The sequence below is a fragment of the Dermacentor andersoni genome, chromosome 3 (genome assembly GCF_023375885.2).
Source record: "Dermacentor andersoni chromosome 3, qqDerAnde1_hic_scaffold, whole genome shotgun sequence".
In the NCBI taxonomy this organism is placed as follows: Eukaryota; Metazoa; Arthropoda; class Arachnida; order Ixodida; family Ixodidae; genus Dermacentor; species Dermacentor andersoni.
Genome location: NC_092816.1, coordinates 77,204,946 through 77,224,190, shown reverse-complemented (window position 1 = coordinate 77,224,190; position 19,245 = coordinate 77,204,946). Strand labels below are relative to the sequence as shown.

Here is a 19,245-nt window from a genome sequence, read left to right as displayed (position 1 = left end):
GAAACTATGCGTGTACGTCGGCGGTACTTCGTGCGCCAGAAACCGGTTTCGCGAAGCCCAAAGGTTGCCGGTTTTCTTTTTCGGCCTTTACTGACACACTCAAAAGTTGAAAAAAGTGTTCGCGTTACTCAAAGGCAGGCGTGGAAACAAGCACACCAGAAGGAACGAAAACGGACGCCATCCTGCTTGTGTCCGGCAATTGCATTCCTGCCTTTGAGCAGCACGAATATGTTCTAGCTCGCTCGACTTTCAGTCGCACTGAGGAAGGATGGCAAAGCGAGCAAACTTAAACCTATTCGTGGTAGCAATGCGCAGTAAACGGCGGCAGATAAAGCGGTTGTCCCTTCTATCGCTCCATGTGGCGTGTTTACCGTAGGCTCCTGCCACGGGCACTCGATAGATCGATTGCACCGGTATTAGCAAAGTCTCGCCATCCTGACTGCAGTTGCCGCTAGTCTGCTAACCTACTGGGGTGTTATGAATGACGCCGTTTGTCAGCGCGCACCGAAACATCGGCACACGGGCGTATGATCACGCAATTGTGAGTCACCGTGGCTGAGACGAACTCGCAGTTTCGTAGGATGGAAAGCTGAACAAGTTGTAGTGTCAGCCTCTATAGTTTGAGCTAGGCGTAAAAAAAAAAAAAAAACGCGTTCGCAAGAACGCGTCTTGTTGTTCCTCTTGCATCTGCATTTTCTGCGCGTACCTTTTGAAATCGCGACTTCGTACGACGTGTTAAGAACACTGGTACGAGATTCTAGCCTGGAATTTTATTCTTCAAATGTCGCCCAGCAATTTTATCATTGATGACAGCTTTGAAAATCTATCCTCGTTTGTGTCGAAGCTCCTAAGTATTGATCTTAAGTATCACCAGCATGTCAACATACGTTCACACGTACGGGACACTGTTTTCGCGCTGTTTTTCTTCGTGAGTCATAATAGTTTAATCGCTGCAGAATCGAGTCCGTCAGGCCTATACTGCAATTATTTGCATTTCCATAATTCTCATTGCTTTCTTGTGTCGTTTAAGCACTTAATACTCACCTAATGTGTAATGATTTTTCATGCACTGCACAAATGAATTAAGAAACACGGCACCGACCTAAGGACTCACGGCTGTTCCTGGGCGCTTTAAAACCGTAGTGACGTCTATTCTAGTACAATCTGCAGAAACATTACCGCTTGCTTTTTGCACGCGAAAAAGAAAATGGTAGGCGACCCTAATCTTTTACTTATGTGCCTCTTAGCGGCACTCGCACCTCGGCGTTGCTGTTCTTTAACTTTAGGCGAACGCATCGCACGAACCCAACTCGGAGGCAACTGTTTTCCATTAATCAGCCAGTTAAATATCATGCCCCCTTCTTGTATAACTTCGTTACTTCAGCTTTCTAATTCCTGGTTTCCAGGAATTTCCCCAAAGTCGTGCTCATGTGGCGGGTCTCTAACGTCTTCGATTCAGTGCTTTGCTGTGCGGTAACCAGTGATTTCTACTTAGTTCTAATTAATCCAGACACTTCAGTAACTCAACTTGCAACTAAACTTGTGCTCTGATATCACATATATAATGAACCCCATGAATTTTGTACTGCACAATTTTTGTCTTTTTCTTTCCGATTTATTTTGAATTTCGTCCCCGGTCATCCCAATAATTTCTAATTCTAATTATTCAAGGCACTTCATTAACACAAGTTGTGAGTAAACTTATAATCTGATATAACATCTATGATGACAACCATGAATTTTGTACTGTACTATTCTATTTTTTATGACTTATTTCGAATTTCTTCCCCAGTCGTATCAGGAGGGGAACCGGAAGTGCTGTACTGTGCTGACTCGATGCTCGTGCCAAAAAAAAAAAGAAAAGAAAGAAAAAAAGAGCCCTTTTAGTAATACGAAGACATTGGTGTCAACGTTACGATGACTTATTGACGCGTATCAAGGTTATCTCACGTCACGTAAAAACGACGCTAAATTGGTTATCGAAGCCAGTGTCAGCGTAACGGCACTACCGTCTAGGCGACACAAATTTGAGGAGGAACGTCTAGTTGAGGCGCGAATGCATATTCGGAGCATGTTTGCCATTAGATGCGACTCCTTTTACTAGGAAGTTTTGAAAGGAAGCGATAAAGCCGAGGGAACACTTACACTCACTGCCTATAGTTTTGTAGGCTACTCGATGTAGTGACTTTGCAGATGGTGCAGCAGGTAGCACGAACCTTTTGTTCTTTCTCTCTGCGCGTAAAGACATCACGGCATGAATGCGACATCATGTAATGAAACCGTATTTTGCTCTATTTTTTTTTCTTTCATGTGACCACTCTTCACTACAGCTTTGATCGCAGGCTGTCCGGCTTCACGTGGCATGCCAGATGGAAAGTCAATAACATCTTCTTTAGAAGCATTTGAGCCAAGTATTCATTTTCTCTGCACACTTACCACTGACTGGAACACTATATATAAATGCTTTGTTGCCGTTGCTATAGCTATAATTGAATGAACATTACTGTACGGTACAATTCACCTTGTCACAAACGTTCATATACGCGCCTTTATGCATGTGCAGGTGAAATCTCGGCTGTAGGGATGCGCTACCTTGCGTTCTAGAAGGGCCAAAGTCTCAACTCGAGAAGTTTCTAGAGCTTTTACTCAACTGCGAATCGCCGAAACGCGAAATACTTCGCAATCCCTGACGTCACATTGACGTACCAACCCTGGGGTTTCGGCGCGAGATTAAGAAGTGAAACTTTGACCGTCGTTTCCTCTTCTAGTACCAATCTATTACCGCGTGATGAAAGAATGCAGAGTTTGAGAATACTTTATCAATCTAAACTGATTCAGTGTTTCGCTTTAGAATCCCTTTAAGGATTCAATAATGGACTTTGTCGCAATCCAGGGCGGGAATTACCTTGCCTAATACACAGGCTTTGCTATGACGTGCCCTACGCACATTTGATTCGGTTGAAACATTCCCTGACTGAAAATCGTGTCCCATTTTGTACCCGACTATGGAAACGCCATCGCCAATGGGTAGTAAGCGGAGGCAGGCACTATTATCGGACAGACAAATGCGTTTTGTCGGTTATTACGGAAACACATGTGATAACCGGGGCTTGCCAATTTTTCACAATGACGTGGAGAGCACTTCTGATTACATGATCCCACAGCACGCAGAAAAGTGCAGGGCATCCTGCCGGATACGTTATCAGTTCTTGAAATGATTACTGTTGTAATGGCTTCTAAAGGTCGCCAACAACGACGGCAACAAATAACGGCAGGGTTCGCTGTAGGGTTCTACGTGCTGCTAGATCGTGTAACGAGCAGGGCAACAGCACAATGCGCTTGTGTTTATGTGCCACGTGGTCGGTGTATTTTTACATGCGAAAAAAGAGAAGTAAGATAATGTGGCAGCGAAACAATGCCGGCTTATCAAAGAGAAATCGCCAAGGAAAAAAACTAAAAGATTCATGAGCCATTCCACTCTGTGAAGGGAGATGGCCAGCGAAGCTGTTTAGCGCACGAGACAGAGGTGATACAGAATTTTGAACAAAGGTACGAACACATTTGTCCTGATCTGTCGGCATCGTGACGATATAGGTACGCACGCACATTCGCGTATTACCTCTGTTATTAAATGTGTCCGTCACGTAAGACAATGTTTGGCTCATACCCCCCTTAAGCCATGCATCATACCCCCGTATCCGCGACCTCCCTATTATGACGACAGAAGTGAAACTTTGCGCTGGAATGATGAGCGGCAACGGAGCCAGCTGGGAAAGGAGACGACGACGCTCCAGCCATTTTTGATGATGATAGCTTAGGTTCCAGGTGTGGCAAGGGTAGCTGAAGGGCGCGTTACAGGTCCCCGAGCCCACAAGGTAGGTTCCATTGAGCTTAGACCCTTTCTTATCCATCACCAGGATCGGCCGACATGTTGAGTTCTTCTTTTTTTGCACTCAGACGTCACGAAACCCTGGGTTTTAGACCTATACAGCTTCGCTGTAGAAAAGGACCGCGAGTTAAGAAGCAAGCAAACATCATGCGCAGCTATATCGAGCGCGATACTTTGCACAAGCGCAGCAAAGTTCACCGCTAATCTCCAACGTGATTGTTTCGAAGTGGGCATTATCACGGCCGCCATTTTCTGCGCGTTACTAGACTGCACGTTGTCACTAACAGTGCTCTCATTGCCGCAGCGTGTTCAGATGAGTTCCGCATCGCGGTGTCGCCTAAAAGAAATAATTACCTCAACCTAACGTGGAGTGCATCAATGACTGAAGTTATTGCAGTCGCTCAAGATTCCACTATTAGAACGCACATTAGCATTGAAACAATGCGTGTGCACATAACACACTTCGCCCGGACCCCTACCCACCGCCTAGCAAGTCTCCCAGTAGATAGGCCCCACACGACCTTCAGTGCGACTGTCTTCGCGCACCGTGCCACTTTCAGGTCAGGTTATACACCTGCGGCAAGGCCTTCCATTCCTCCGTAGTGTATGCGCCTTACAGTCCCAGGACTTCAGAAAAAGTCGGACTTGCCACCATCAGCGCTCAAGCAACTAACTTTACTTCTCTTGTACGAGAAATGCAGCGACTGCACACACGTCTACACTAATGGATCAACTACATCAACCAGTTCCGGTGGCGCTGTAGTTATACCAGCAATGAGAATAACCAAGCGGTTCAAGACTTCCCATGTCACTACATCTACAGCTGCAGAGCTCGCGGTTCTCCGCGACGCGCTTCAAGTGATAAATGCTGAAAGTCCTAGAAAATGGGCAGTCTTCTGCGATTCAAGGCCGGCCTTGCAATGTGTGCAGTCGTTTTTCCAACATGGAACTCACGATCAGCTCACGTGCGAAATCGCGGAACTTGTCCATCACTTAAGAGAAAAAGGCCATGATATCTCTTTTCAGTGGATACCACGTCATTGCGGTATCATTGGTAATGATGACGCCAATAAGGCAGCTCGGACGTCAAACCAAGAAGACCGGTGCTTCCCCATTCCTCTCTCAAGGATCGAAACCGCGAGACAATTTGGCATTCTAGCACGCACGATCTCCTTAGCAGAGTGGAATACCGTACATACAAGGCGCACAAGACTGCACAGACTAAACCCGTCACTTCAACTCAGACCTCCAGTCGGTCTGCACCGATGTGAAGAGTCTCTTCTGTGCCTGTTATGGCTTAGAGTTGCCTTCACGAATGCCTACTCAGCACTAATTGGAATGGCTGATAGTCCTGCATGTGATGTTTGCGGATGCGAGGAGAACACTGACCACTTATTGTGACATTGTCCTCAATTTCAAGCACAAAGACAACCTTTGTCCAACACATTGAGGAAATTAGATGATCGTCCTCTGAGTGAACAGACAATACTAGAGCACCGTCCCGGCCGATCATCGGCTCAGAAGGCAGGGAAGGCACTTTTGTGTTTTCTCAGAACTTCTGGTTTGCGCGAGCGGCTTTAACTCAAGCGCTGTCCGTACACGTATCTACGCCTTCTCGCTCCCTTCTCTCTCTTCCCCTTCTCCCATGCCCCAGCGTAGGGCAGCCAACCAGACTATTGACTGGTTAACATCCCTGCCTTCCTGTATTCCTCTCTCTCTCCGGTTTAGTAATCGATCTGAAGTAGTGTAATGTCGATAATAAAAATTTTATTAGGTTGCTTTTGAGAGCGGGAGACAATGCAGCGTGGCATTGCATTGTGAATTTTTGTACAGACGAAATCACTGGTGCTGCTCATAGCGCCCTGTCGCCATTTCTAAGTGGCTGTGCTGGCTGTTAGTGTTCCTGTATATGCTCCCGCAGGCAGCAGAGTTGCGCATAACTTTTCCGACGCCGCTCACACCACTATCCGCCGAACGCTATCACGTGGTACAAAAATGACGTCAAATGATCAACTGCACCGCTGCGAAGCCAACTTTACGGGCACGGCGCCGGCTCGTTTCTGTCGTTGTCATCGAAATTGCAATCAGCGGACCGTCAAGCGTGCGTTGCACCTATCCGCTCCGGGTTGCGGGTACGGTGTTCGATGATATTTAATAACTTTGGTGAAGTGGTAAGAAACACATAATTTTGAAACTTGTATTCCACTATGACGGGTTGCAGCGCACCAAACTGCGCAAATCGCACGTGTGGACGGACGAGACCGGCCAGCTCCGAAAGGGACCAGGATATGCGAGGTGCGTTCGCCTTGTTTACAGAGGTGAGTTCAGCTTGTTTACACTAAAGCAGCATTTATCTCGAGTGACACTCCTGTGCACGACGAAATGCGTACGTCTGGCATGAGAGGTTGTTCACTTGTGCAATTTTTTGAGTATATGTGCAACGCGACTCAGACGCGGGACAAAGAATGCATAAGACGTCTGCGTCACGCTGCACACATAGGTCAAGAATGTTAACTTACCAACTCGCCCAATTCGCTGTGCTGCTTGTACGATTGTTCTGGCTATGCGGTTCTAGAACGGTGTGCTTAAAACAAAGTAAATACTAGGAGATAGAAGTTGCCGGCTGCACCCTGGTTATCCTCTACTGTCTTTGTTTTTAATTTTCTGTCGGCGTTCTCATTTTTCATGTAAGGTCGATTAATGTACTCGTGTTCATTGTTTTGTAGTATGCGAAAACATGGTGTGCTCCCTCTGATGAGACAGCTGTGATAGCTTCAGCATTTACCGCCCGCAATATGTTGCTTGTTCAATCAGCCTTAGTCGACGTGAGAAATGTGAAATTATTTTGTACGTTTAATAAGTGCCGTGTTATAGTAAAATAACCTGAGGAGTATGAAGAAATAAAGAAAAATGTGTTGTCATATTACAGTCTGCAATGTATGAATAATTACTTCGCAAGTTTGCTATCTTATGTGATTATAGTGCAATAAAAATAACCTGTTGTTACTCTTAATAACTTGTTACCTTTCCAGTGGCTTTGAATTCTGCACCCAAGGCTCCAAGAACCGGCACTCATCCCCTGCTGCCACCAGCCATTGCTCATCCATTCCCTTGAACGAAATAAATTTGATCTAGAAGCTCGTGCATCTTGAATCTTTTTCTACTCACAGATTTGCTGCTACGAAGCATCTGTTAAGTTTGCGGTATGAATCGTAAAATTAAGCTCTGCATAAAATGTGCGCGTGTGAACATTTGAAATGCGTTTAAATATACGTGTCTGTATCGCATATATCGAAAACTTGCAGCAGCTGTGAATGATGGTTAGTGATGAATGACGGTCACAGTTAACGGTGTAGGGATTGGGAGGTCAATCCCACCGATCCCACTTATAGCAGCGGATTGGCCTGAAACATTCGTATTTTCTTTTCTGTTCTTTTGGTACTGTTTCCCCGTTTGATTTCTCCTCGCTCTCTTCTGCGCGCCTTTCCTCCGCGTCTACAGGCTCCGGTCGTCTAGTCTGCGAACCCTTTTTGAACGGAAATGGTTTCCGCAGTCCATTTCGACCGTCCCAATTATCGTCCTCGGCGTTCAACTTTCTAAGCGTTGCGTACTCTTCGGCTAATTCAGCCGTCCTTTCCACAGTGTTTACATTCCCTCTCTCTTGCACCCACAGTTTCACAGCTTGGGGGATGGTTTTGTAAAACTGCTCTAGACATATGCATTCAATGATCATGTCTGCTGTCGTACGCTTCCGCGCTTTTCAGCCACTAGACTAGGTTGGCGTTTAAGCTATATGCAAACTCCGGATACCCCTCGCTATCTTTCTTGCCTGCGCTCCTAAACCTTTGCCGAAAAGCTTCGGCTGAAAGGCGGCATTTCTTCAGGAGACTAGCCTTAACTTTCGAATAATCATATGCATCCTTTGAACTGAGTCTGGCGATTACTTCCGCCACCTCACACGGCAACATAGACAGCAACCGCTGTGGCCATGTACTCGGACCGAAGTTCATCTTCTCGAAAGTCCTTTCGAAATTGCATAGGAACAAGCCTATGTCGGTCCCGACCTCAAATGGCTTTAATAGCCTGTCCATGCGGTGTAATTCCGCCTCACTTGATCGTTCTAGAGCCCCACTTCCTTGAGACAACTCCAAACGTTTGCTTTCAAGCTCAAGTTGCATTTTTCTTAACTCGCGGTCTTCTCTCTCTTTGTCCCGTTCTTCTCTCATTTTTTTTCAGAAGTTCCAACCCCATTTCAATTTCTTCCTCACTGGCCTGTTCGGAAATTAGCTGCAATAATTCCACTTTTAGCATTTCCTTGCATACATCTAGGCCCAGTTTCTCACCAACAATCATCAATTCGTCTCTCAGTAGTGTCCTTAAGTCCATGATTGCCGTTTTACTGCCTTGGGCCTGCTCACTAAACCAATCTAGGAAAACACAACCTAGCTAACACTCAACAATCTAGCTTCCCTACTGTCCTAAACAGAACAACCACAAAATGAAGCCTAGAGAGTCAAAGCAGGAACCAAACACTCGCCGCAGACACAGCACCACGTCGCAAAGTCCGTCTCACCGCTGTCAGCCAGTTGTAAGAGTTCGATGACGATCCCAGCGCTGGCACCAGTTGTGAGGATTGGGAGGTCAATCCAACCGTTCGTACCCAGTTGTCAAGATTGGAGTCTGGCATGAATTAGATGGTAGCTGGCACGTGCCTTCGTCCAACTTATCCACGCTGAGGGCGTTGTTGAAGGGAAGGGCTGCTTCTCATCGAGAACGAGGAATATGAGTTTATTTACAGTATCTACATAAGGACGTTGCAGTTCATCAGTCTAGCATGACTGCGAGAGAAAGTGCACTGAGCAGCCGTACAACAGCGGTTTATAAACACTCTGTACTCCCTCGATCCCAAGGTGAGGGAAACGTTCGACCAGGCACCGTAGACGAGGGCTTACACATAGACCTCTTTGCGCGAGGTTCACGGTCCCCAACCGAGGTCAGACGGTCTTCGCAGAACTCGGGGCTTACGTCAGGAAAAGCGCATTTTATTCCCCGAGCTGACCCCCGCAGCGCGGCCGCCGGTTGTCCATTGTCTTACGCCTTGAAAGGCGCATGGGGCCTCCGAAGACGTTCCCTCGGCCAGTCCTCCGCTCATAGCAGATCGGGTCGGCGGTGGCGGGTTCCGTCACAAAGCCTGGTTCGTCGAACTCATCTCGGCAATCCCGCGACGCAGGGTGACGGACGGAGCGCATTGTCCCCTGCCCACAGTCGACTTAGTGACGCCGTGGCTAGAGGGTTGCGGTGCCGTTCCAGGAAACGTTGACGCCGCTGTCGCAACTGGCTGGCAAAACTTGCACCTCAGCTGGCCGTTCTTAACAACGCTCACTGACATAACTGCAGGCACGATAGTTCTCTTGGCCACGATCATTATTAGTCTGGTTTCGGCAGGCAACATGTGCTCACATAATTGTCCACCACATATGTACGAAGTTTTCTTTAATACTTGGCCCTTGCGCCATAAAACACTATATTAATCATCAAGTTTTCTTTAAACACCCTTTAAAACATTTTTTGCCTTCCGGCCTCCGCGAGAAAACTTCATATGCATGCTGAAAAACATTGCACCGCTTTTTGTTGCAAGGTAATGCACGTTTACACGCGAATTTTTGAGGTGTTTGAGTCACGGGCGCAGTCAGGATTTTATTTCGAGGGATCGAGTGGGCTCCTATATCCACGTTCATGCGTGTGTTTGTATATGTGCGAGTACATAAAAACGGAAAATTCCGGGGGTTGGCACCCCTGCGGCTGCGCCAATCATTCGAGAGTAGCCTGCATTAAAAAGTGTCATATTGCTCACCGCTTGCGAACAGTTGGCGCATGCAGCTCGCGACCAGCAGAGAAGAAAGCAAATGAAACAGCGCGCTGCATTTGCCTCCTGCGCGCTCGAGGAGTTGCTTCCCTGGAGAGCTGAAACACAATGGCGGACCTATGCGCAACTCTGCTCCCTGCGGGAGCATATACATGGACACTACTGGCATAGGCATTTGTCGCCCTCTTTGTGCCAGCATATGACAGACGGAGGTCGGCGGAAGTTCTGAAAAAATGGCCTCCGAGACTGGCTGCGCAGCGCAGGATTCTCGAGTGGAATGCATGTATGGGGGTAGGAACAATTATGGAGACACCCTGAAGGCGGAAGTTGGCGTTACTCCGGCGTCTTGTAGGAGCAGATTCTCCTCTCTTGTTTGCATTTCTCTCCGGCGCGCAACCACACCGGCAGCACGGGCGTGCGTGCGCCGTAGTGATCCGACCGACAAATCCAATCGCGGTGTTTATCATCGAGATACCGTTACCTAAGTCATTTTAGTCATTTTGTTCGAATATTGTGCTCTAGCGTTGAAAGGGGTTCATAATAAGCTCCCCAAATTGGTCTCTGAGGCCGGTTACACGCTACCTTGGCCGTCCTGTCTGAAAACATGAATCTATGCATTCTCACTGCATTGCCATAATGGACTGGCGATGACCGGCAGCACCTATCACTAGCCGATCTGCTGCTTCAAGCTTGAAGCCCTTGGGTTCAGCGAGAGCGGGAGGAAAGTGAACATGTTCGCAATAGATTCCTAAGAGGTGATTGCAAGAGTGAGGCTCTTGGGTTTAGCGACAGCAGGGGGAAAGTAAACATTTCCGTAAGATTAGTAACAGGCGATTGGAAGACTGGTTGAAGTAGGGAAAGGACAAACAACGGAGGCGTACAAAAACAAATATTGGTGGACGCTACGCTCCGTGGCGGGTACACGCTACGGCCTATGGCGTAAAGGCGCATGGTTACCGGTGTCGATATAATGGACAAATGTTGAAGTACGGCCTGTTGAAGTACGCATATGTTGCAGCTGCTTGCGGAGGTGAAGGAAAGGCGGCTAGTAAGTCTGGATTGAATACCTGCAGACAGTAGCCTTGGATTCGCGGTAACGGCAGCGTACGTAAGTGGAACAGGCGTAGGAGGCGGTTGATGAGCAAGTGGTACTTCGTTAGCGACTTGTTCTTGTGTCACCTGACGGAGATCGGGAGACAAGGGCGACTCTGAGGCTGGACTGACTGGCAGAAGAGAGAGTTGGCGGGCCACTTCTCGTACAAATTGCTTGGTTTGGTCGAAAATTGCTGAACTACAAGGAGTGTAACTGACACCATCACTCAGAGCTGAAAGCGCGACGTCCGTAGCGAGAGCTCGGCACGTAGAAAGCCGTTGTTTGCGCAGCTTCTCATAGTTCTGGCAAAGCGTTAAGAGGTCGTTGAACGTCTGAGGATTCTTTGCCAAGAGCATTTAGAAGGTGTCATCTTCTATGCCGTTCAAGATGTTCTTGACCTTGTCATCTTCGGTCGTATCTAGGTTGATACGCCGGCCAATGTCAACTACATCTTCAATGTAGCTCGTAAAAGTTTCGCCCTTTTGTTGGGCACGACAGCGAAGCTGTTGTTCGGCCCGAAGTTTGCGCACAGCAGGGCGACCGAAGACTTCTTGAAGTGTCGTTCGGAATGCTTTCCAGGTAGAAAAGTCAGCCTCATGGTTGCGGAACCAAAGATGGGCGACCCCGGAAAGGTAGAATGGCACGTAACCAAGCTTGTCAGCTTCCGACCATTCGTTGTGGGCACTCACCTGGTTGTACGATGACAGCCAGTCCTCTACGTCATGATCGTCAGTGCCATTGAATATGAGAGGATCCCGATGGCGTGGCGCACCAGGACAGACGACCGGAGGCGGTGCCATGGTTGGCTCGGTAGGACTAGTCTCCTCAGGCATGTGAGATGTGACAGTAATGGTCCAGCTTCGGAGTTCCAGGTTTGCAAAAGGCCCAGCACCTTCCACCAAATGTCGCGAAGCTCTTTGGGCAGTAAGCGTTCGCGACTAGAACGATAGAGCAGCGAGAGGTGGTATAGCCGATCGAGCACCGAAACAAGGTTTCTCTCTCTCGTCGTCGTTGTCTCTCGCATAGCCACAACCCCACTGCCCCTTATTTTGCACTACATAAGTAATGATCACTACGCAGGTCAATATTGGAGTTATTGCAGCCAGCGTTTGCTAAATGTGATACAAAAGTAAGATCTGGGGTGGTGTTCCTGCATGTAGATGTACCACACCTAGTGGGGTAAGCTGGGTCAGTGATGAGGGAGAGACTAAGATCTGTAGCTAGGTGCCAGGGTCCTTCCCTTTCTTAGTATTCCAGTCATATCCCCAGATTTGATGTGGGGCGTTGAAATTCCTCCTATAAGGAGTGGAGCGTGCTTAGTAACAGCCATAGTCTCATTAAGAAGTGCACTGAAACTTTGTTTCATGTCGCTAGGGCTGCTATAAACATTGAGACAAAAGAGGCTTTGCGGTTTACTTCTATTCCTTTTAAAAGTGATTTCCACAAGTATTCTATTTTGTTTAGTCCAAGGCGCATATCATGTTCTATGTATGGCATCTTTTTATCTACGAGCGTGGCTAGCCCCCTACCCGGTTCTTTGCCCCTGCATGTAGCTTTGTATCCGGATAGGCTGATCGCACCCGCCAAGGTTTTCTGCAGCATAATTTTCTATTTAACTGGAGATATTTTTATTAACTGCATGAGAGGTGCTTTTTTCTGATAAAAACCTCGGCAGTACTATTGCCACTCGGTAAAGCTCCCCCAGCTAGCCATTGCTTATAGAACACGCCTTACTGCTACCCGCTAGAGTACGCTTCGTAGAATCCCCCGACGCACCACGGAGCGATCTGACGCTTTCTGCTTCTGAGGGTAGGGATCGTCGTCCTCGCCTTACGCTTCTACTTTCGTAAGCCTCTTTTCAGTCGTCAGTCATTTCCATAACTTATCAACTTTGAAGGTAGTTTTATCTGTGGCATCTCTAAGTTGTTTAATCGCCTCCTTGATCTCTGCCAAAGCAGAGCACATTGTCATTTCTACTGGGCTTATTGCCCATTTCTTTGGAGCTGGTGTGTTTTCTTCCTGACTGTTGTCATTATTCACTGGTTTGGCTGTTGCTACTTTTGTGGAGCTAGTCTGCGAGTTCTTGCAAAGTTCTGCAACTTGCTTAGTAAGTTCTTCAATTGCCTTTCTCAGATATGTTACTTCTTTAATTAGCTTTTCTATCCTAGAATCATTATCTCCGACCGGCCGCCCCGCACCGCTCTCCGCAGCCCTCACAATACCTTTCACTTTGTCGGCCCTGGCCGTTCCACATGTCTTGTCGCCAGGCGTCTGCCCTCCTCCTTCGAAGCGCACCAGCACTTCACCTGATCTGGAGCGGCTTCTGCCCTTCGACAGCGAGCGGCGTCTTGGCCTTGTGGGGCTCCTTGAGCACGTGCGCCCCCTGGTGCCCGTTTGGGCATCCCATTGCAGCTGAGCTGATGTTACCCCCGATGTAGATCTGTTGCGTTCTCGTCGTCGAATTCGCACCACGTATGGAATTTGGTACCGCTGTCGGCAAGTCTTGTCCCCAGTTGGGTGGTCCCCTCCACAGAATTTACAGTTAGGCACACACATGTGATTGTCCTCCGGGCTATGTGTTCCACATCGTTTGCACTGTACCACGTCCGGTGTTGGACATACATCTGATCGATGCCCGATCTTTCCGCAAGCATAGCAGACATCAAACTGCTTCCTATACAGGTAGAACCTCACAAGGGTCGACTCGTATCTGACGTAAATGGGTACCTTGAGCCCATCAAACAGAACAATGACCGAGCCCGTCGATTTAATACGTTTGGCTGCCAATGCCAGTGCGTTAAAGTCGTTCGCTATGCTCTTCGCTATCGTGGCCTGATGGTCTCTGAAGTCAACTCCCCGAATCACACGTGGTATGCGGAGCTGTCTCGTAGGCGTTAACTTCATATTCGGTTTCCACTATAATGATTGACTTGATTCGCACATACCAGGCAGCATGACTGGGATCTGTTGTACTAACCACCACGATGTTTTGCGTGAAGTTAAGGCAAACGACATCCTCGTGCTTGTTCCGGAGTCAGGCCCAATACTTCAATAATCGCCACGCCAATCGCAGTGGTGCTCGCTTTGCTCAAGTTGAGAACTCATCGTGGGCGGACGATGATTTTTGCTGTGCTATTCGGGCAATTGGGGCATCCTTGATCCCTTGACAATCCGGTTCTTGAACGTAGTGGTTGTAGGTCCCTTGTTCTTGCTGCTGTTTTGTCTTGCTTTTGCAGGTTCTGCGGTGATGTTTTCCCATCGCCAGCAATCCTTGTGGTGGAGCGAAATTTCCGGGTTGTCACAATTTGCCAGCCTAGATCTTCCTCATTCTCTTCTAATTCGGTAGCGTCTTCATCTTCCGTTCGCGTTTCCGCCATTGCGGCCCGGCGGGGCCAGTAGGCCTACTTGGGCCTTGCTAGCCGCACACGTTCGATGCACCAAGAAAGCCCGTAAATGTCCAAAAATGGAAGTCCCTCCTTAAAGAAAGGTGTCCGCCAATTCCCGGTGGCTTCACAAATCCAGTGATGTGCTTGAATCCGTGATGGTGGTAAAGATGGCTGCACAAACATTGAAAAACGACGTAGCCGATGTGAGGGGCGTCCGCACCTCGGCTTCTTCTTCCTTACTGCGTATAGCCGTCCACTAATTTGCTATCGCAATCAATACTTCGCCTTTCAGGCGAAACTGTGACTATTTCGGCAATGCTTAAAGTGCTGCTGAGCTCCTCTATTGCGAAAGCTCTGTAGTTTGTCAAAAGCAAAAGTTAAAGAAAGTTATAGGCATATGATTTACAGAAACCGATATTCCCTGGTGAAGAAAAGTCCACTTCGCAAACTCTCTATGAATTAAAGCGCAACTCTTCTTGCTTCATTCTGCCTTCCTTTTGTTTCATGTGTAAGCCGACCCATCGAACGATTCTTCGCCCCACTGTACATACAGGATGTTTTTTAGCTGCACCAAATTTTAAGCTTTCCTATGGCAGATAGCACAATTCTAATCCTTAATCTAAATCACTCGATGAGGCGGCCATTACTTCGATAAATCAATATGTTCAATTTAATAATTAACGTAATTCATATAATTAACTTTCCTAATTATTTACTTTACGCCACATATAGCAATCACGTTAATTATTCAATTGAACATTTGATTTCTCGTAGAAGTAATGGCCGCCTCACCGAGTAATTTAGGCAAGGGTGATATCTAGATTGTGCTATCTGCCAAGGGCAATCTAAAAACTTTGGTGCTGCTAATAACACCATGTGTAAGATATATATATATATATATATATATATATATATATATATATATATATATGTGTGTATATACAGTTTTGACGTGTACATTACTGTCTGATCAAATCTTCGTGCTATCACATCTGACAATATAGGCCTTAGAGCATGACTCTGTTTATTAACTTGCAGCTTCCTGCCAAGATGGGGGCCGGTAATTCCAGGGCTTCTTCAGAAGATACGAGTAAGTACGAGTAGGACTGCCGCATAGAAGGCATAACTCAAAGCTTAAAGGCACGGGCCACACTAGCGGCCATAAAGAAAGGCGAGCAAGAAAATTTTCTGTAAAGAATCAGTCTCGGAGCTACATTTTCGGTATGCCTCGCTCTGCCGATAGGACAAACCGATCAGAAGCGGTCGTTTCATGTACGTGGGCAAATGGCGCGAGCAACTAGCTCTGAACGTCGCTAATCATAGCCGCAGTGATTCGAGCTGACCACTTTATCTATGTATGTATATAAGTATGTATGTGTCTATCTAGCTAGCTAGCTAGCTATGTATGTATGTATGTATGTATGTATGTATGTATGTATGTATGTATGTATGTATGTATGTATGTATCGGTTTATGCATCTATGTATCCATTTATCTATGTATTTATCTATGTATCTATCTAATATGTCCGTCTGTGTCTGGTTTGCACATATAAAAACAGAGAAAAAGAAGATAGCTAGCTGGCAACAGCCACCAGAAGGGGCACACCGCCTGCGATCTCTAGAAGAGAAAAGCGAGACCATCAATAGCTGGGACTATGAAACAAGCTAGTGTGGCCGTCCATAGCTAAAAAAATAATGATGATGAAATAAAAGTTCTTGACGTTTGTCGCCCGAATTTGGGAAAATCGCAGAAAAAAAAGGGGGGTAGGTGGTTAGATACCACCAGCAATATGGGAAGTAAGCATATCAGGAAAAAAATTAACTGCAATGTCAATGTATGCTGTGGCATATTTTCTTGGACGGACATACAAAAAAGACCTATTTAGGATGTTCGCTTGTTTGAGCTAAACTGCTCGCAAAAGTTAGCGCTGCGTTATGCCACACTACTAGCCTACCACACCAGTCTGGAACGCGCGTTGTCAAGTTACAGGACCACCCGGCATAGCCCAGCAATCATGTTGCTGCTGATACTACTACTACTACTACGTGCGATTATTATTATTAACTTAAGTACTTCGATAAAAAATTGGGGCCAACATTGATAAAGGTTTCTGTACGCAGCCCCTCCAGACCGTCCCAGCGACGAAACGCGAAGCCCAGGCTTGCGAACGGGCGGTCGTGTGGATTCCGACACCTTGAGGCATCTTCAGGTAAACCACGCCGCCGGGTGCCCACGTGTGAACAGGGCAAGAAATTGGGACGGTCGTTCGGACCGAATGTTTTCACGCTATTCACGTTACATGAAAACGGGATACCTGAGTCGGTGAAACCCAATCTCTTCATAGAGGTATGAGGCATGTAAAGTGCGAAAAGTTTTCATCGTGCTCTGTAGCCGAGGTCGACAGTATACCAGCTATTCCAGTAAATTATTTAAGTAGTTGTAAATAAAAAGGCTGCTTCAGACGTACGCCGCTGTTTTGATGGCATATTGTTCATGCCAGGGATTATGAGCATTTCTGCGACAGTCGGTCCTTTCGGCAGGTCGCAAAAAAACAATGTAACTAGAAAACACTTCACGTTGCCGGACATATAGTGTACGCAAGAAACCGGTGTCGATAAACCGATATTCTGTAAATAGGCATATACTTTGCGTTTCAACTGCACGTTTCAACTTAGTAGTTATGAATGGTCCGTAATGCTATTGAATATTAACTGGCGAGCTTTAACTGATGCATGCTCTAGTTATCGCATATACCGTGACGTCACCTGCCGCGAATGATCTGCTGCCAAAAATGTTTCCGCTTAATCTCTGCTGGGATAACTTGATTACTCACTTGGTCTTCAGTAAAACTGTTGGTTAATTAGGTATTTTCGGCTAAGCCTAAGGGTGTGTAAATTTTGGTCCCTGTTGCGATTTCTTTCAGCTCAAAGTGTCTTGACGAAACGAAAGCGCTTTGTATTCTGAGCTCGAATGACCAAACTCGCTGCTGTAGAATTTTTTTTAGCACTGTAGTGACATTCCTCTGATATTTGGTGTATTAGATAAGATTTATTGGTGTTCCTTTATTTTTGCCATAGAGGAGCGTACGGAAACCGTTTCTCGTTAGTTCTTATAACTCGGCAAATTTTCCATATTATTTGTCCGGAAATTCTATATTGATAACATAGTGTGCCGTTTCGTGCGTTCTTTCTTTCTCTCCTTCTGTCTTTCATATTCAATTCGATGTTGTCATGACCTTTTATGTGGGTCATGACAACATGCGTTATGCCACACTACTAAAAAAATTAAATTGACAAGCGTGGTGGCAAAACGAACAATACAAACACAAATATTTCCTGAAATCATGTGCGAAGGTTAATATCGACAAGAATCTGGAAAGGGAAAGATGTGTATATGTGAATGCGCGCACTTCTTTCTTTCTACTTTTCTTTTTTCTGTCAACCTTGAACGTTCTATGCGATGAGCGTCCGTATGATAATAATAGCCGCAACAAGTCACAAAGAAAACACGAAAATCTTAGTCTATGATACTTACGTTCTTGCTTCAAAATACTAGTTCCTAAAGGAATGAAACAAACGAAGTGTACAATGGAACGCCGCTAGAATGAAATGAACTGTACAAGGAAGGATTTCGTATGTCCAGGTCGTATTGTTATCTGCTCTGTATATTGTGAACGCCCTCTACATCGGATACTTCCACAGCGAATGCGCCTGTATAGTTTAGCTTAGTTTAGTTTATTGATGCGCTTGAAATGTTTTACAGAAAAAGTAACTCTAGGAGGTCCCATAGTGAAAGACTGGGGAGGGACCTCCAACAATAAATACATAGAAAAAGTACACTTAATACGGTTAACAACAGCAGTAGCAATCCTAGGAACAGAAAGGATTAACAAACAAAGTCGAGTCATAGTAATAACAATAAAGTATAAACACAAAAAGCAGATCCTAGGAGTATTATTCGACATACAGAGGAGGAGGAGGAGTGAAACTTTATTGCAAATGTCCGGCGATTTGGGCGGGGTGGGGCCATAAGCACCCCAGCCTAGGTGACGGCCTCGAGTCCTTGGACTCGGGCGGCTTCCTCGGCGTGCCGGATGGCCCACAGTTGATCGGCGAGGTCGTGGCTGAGCAGGGCCGCCTCCCAACGCGCCCCTCGGTTCGAGACTGCCATTTCTATCCCGTTAGTCGGGGACTCCTGCTGCTGGCTACCGGTACATGCCCACAGCATGTGCTGCAGCGTCGCTCTGGCTCCGCACGCTTTACAGTCGTCGGACGGATAAATGTCGGGGTAGCAGAGGTGAAGGATCGCCGGGTTAGGATATGTGTGTGTCTGCAATTGCCTCCACGCAACCGCCTGTTTCTTGTTTAGTTTGGCGTGCGGTGGTGGGTATTTACATCTGTTCAATCTGTAGTGTTGCGTGATGTCTCTGAAAGTGGTCATGCGATCCCCCCACGTCCACTCCCGCATCCCTCTCGTGGTGGGCGAGACGTCGGGAATGCCGGCGGGCGCCGCGGCTCGGCATGTAAGTCCTCGAGCCGTGGCGTGGGCCGTCTCATTTCCCGGGAGCGGAGGGTCCGTGTGGGCGGGGGTCCATACGAGGAAACGGTCGTTTTTGCGGCAAATATTGCCCTGTTGAATTTGGAGAATGCGGGCCGCTTCCCGGGAGATCCGGCCGCTAGCGTAGTTGCGTATCGCTGCCTGCGAGTCGCTTATTATCACCTCGGCATCCGTGGTGGCTACCGCGAGGGCTATCGCTGCTTCCTCGGCCGCCTCCGTCTCTTCCGTGCGTATCGTCGCGCTCGCGACGCAAGTTCCGCTGTGGTCCGTGATTGCGACGGCGAAACCACGTTGCCGCTCGTAACGGGCCGCATCTACGTAGACAGTTTCTTTGTTGCTGCCGTATTTCTTTTGCAAATCTCGCGCGCGCCTGTTGCGCCGGCCAACGTGATGCGTCGGGTGCATGTTCTTGGGCAACGGCGAAACGGCGATGCGCTCGCGAATCGGTATG

General features: G+C 47.2%; 1 protein-coding gene across 5 annotated transcripts in view; it reads left to right on the top strand.

Moving 5' to 3' along the window:
- The window catches only part of LOC126544581 (E3 ubiquitin-protein ligase MIB2-like), an 83,727-nt gene that overhangs the window by 516 nt on the left and 63,966 nt on the right, over positions 1-19,245 (top strand). The window contains exons 2-4 of one of the 5 annotated variants that reach the window (XM_055061646.2): positions 6,111-6,207; positions 15,273-15,324; positions 16,358-16,446. In XM_055061646.2, coding sequence (XP_054917621.2) covers positions 6,111-6,207; positions 15,273-15,324; positions 16,358-16,446 — 238 coding nt within the window. Of the gene's footprint in view, positions 1-85; positions 542-6,110; positions 6,208-15,272; positions 15,325-16,357; positions 16,447-19,245 lie in introns of those variants that run through there. The other 4 variants (XM_055061672.2, XM_050192008.3, XM_055061675.2 and 1 more) reach the window with 4 other exon arrangements.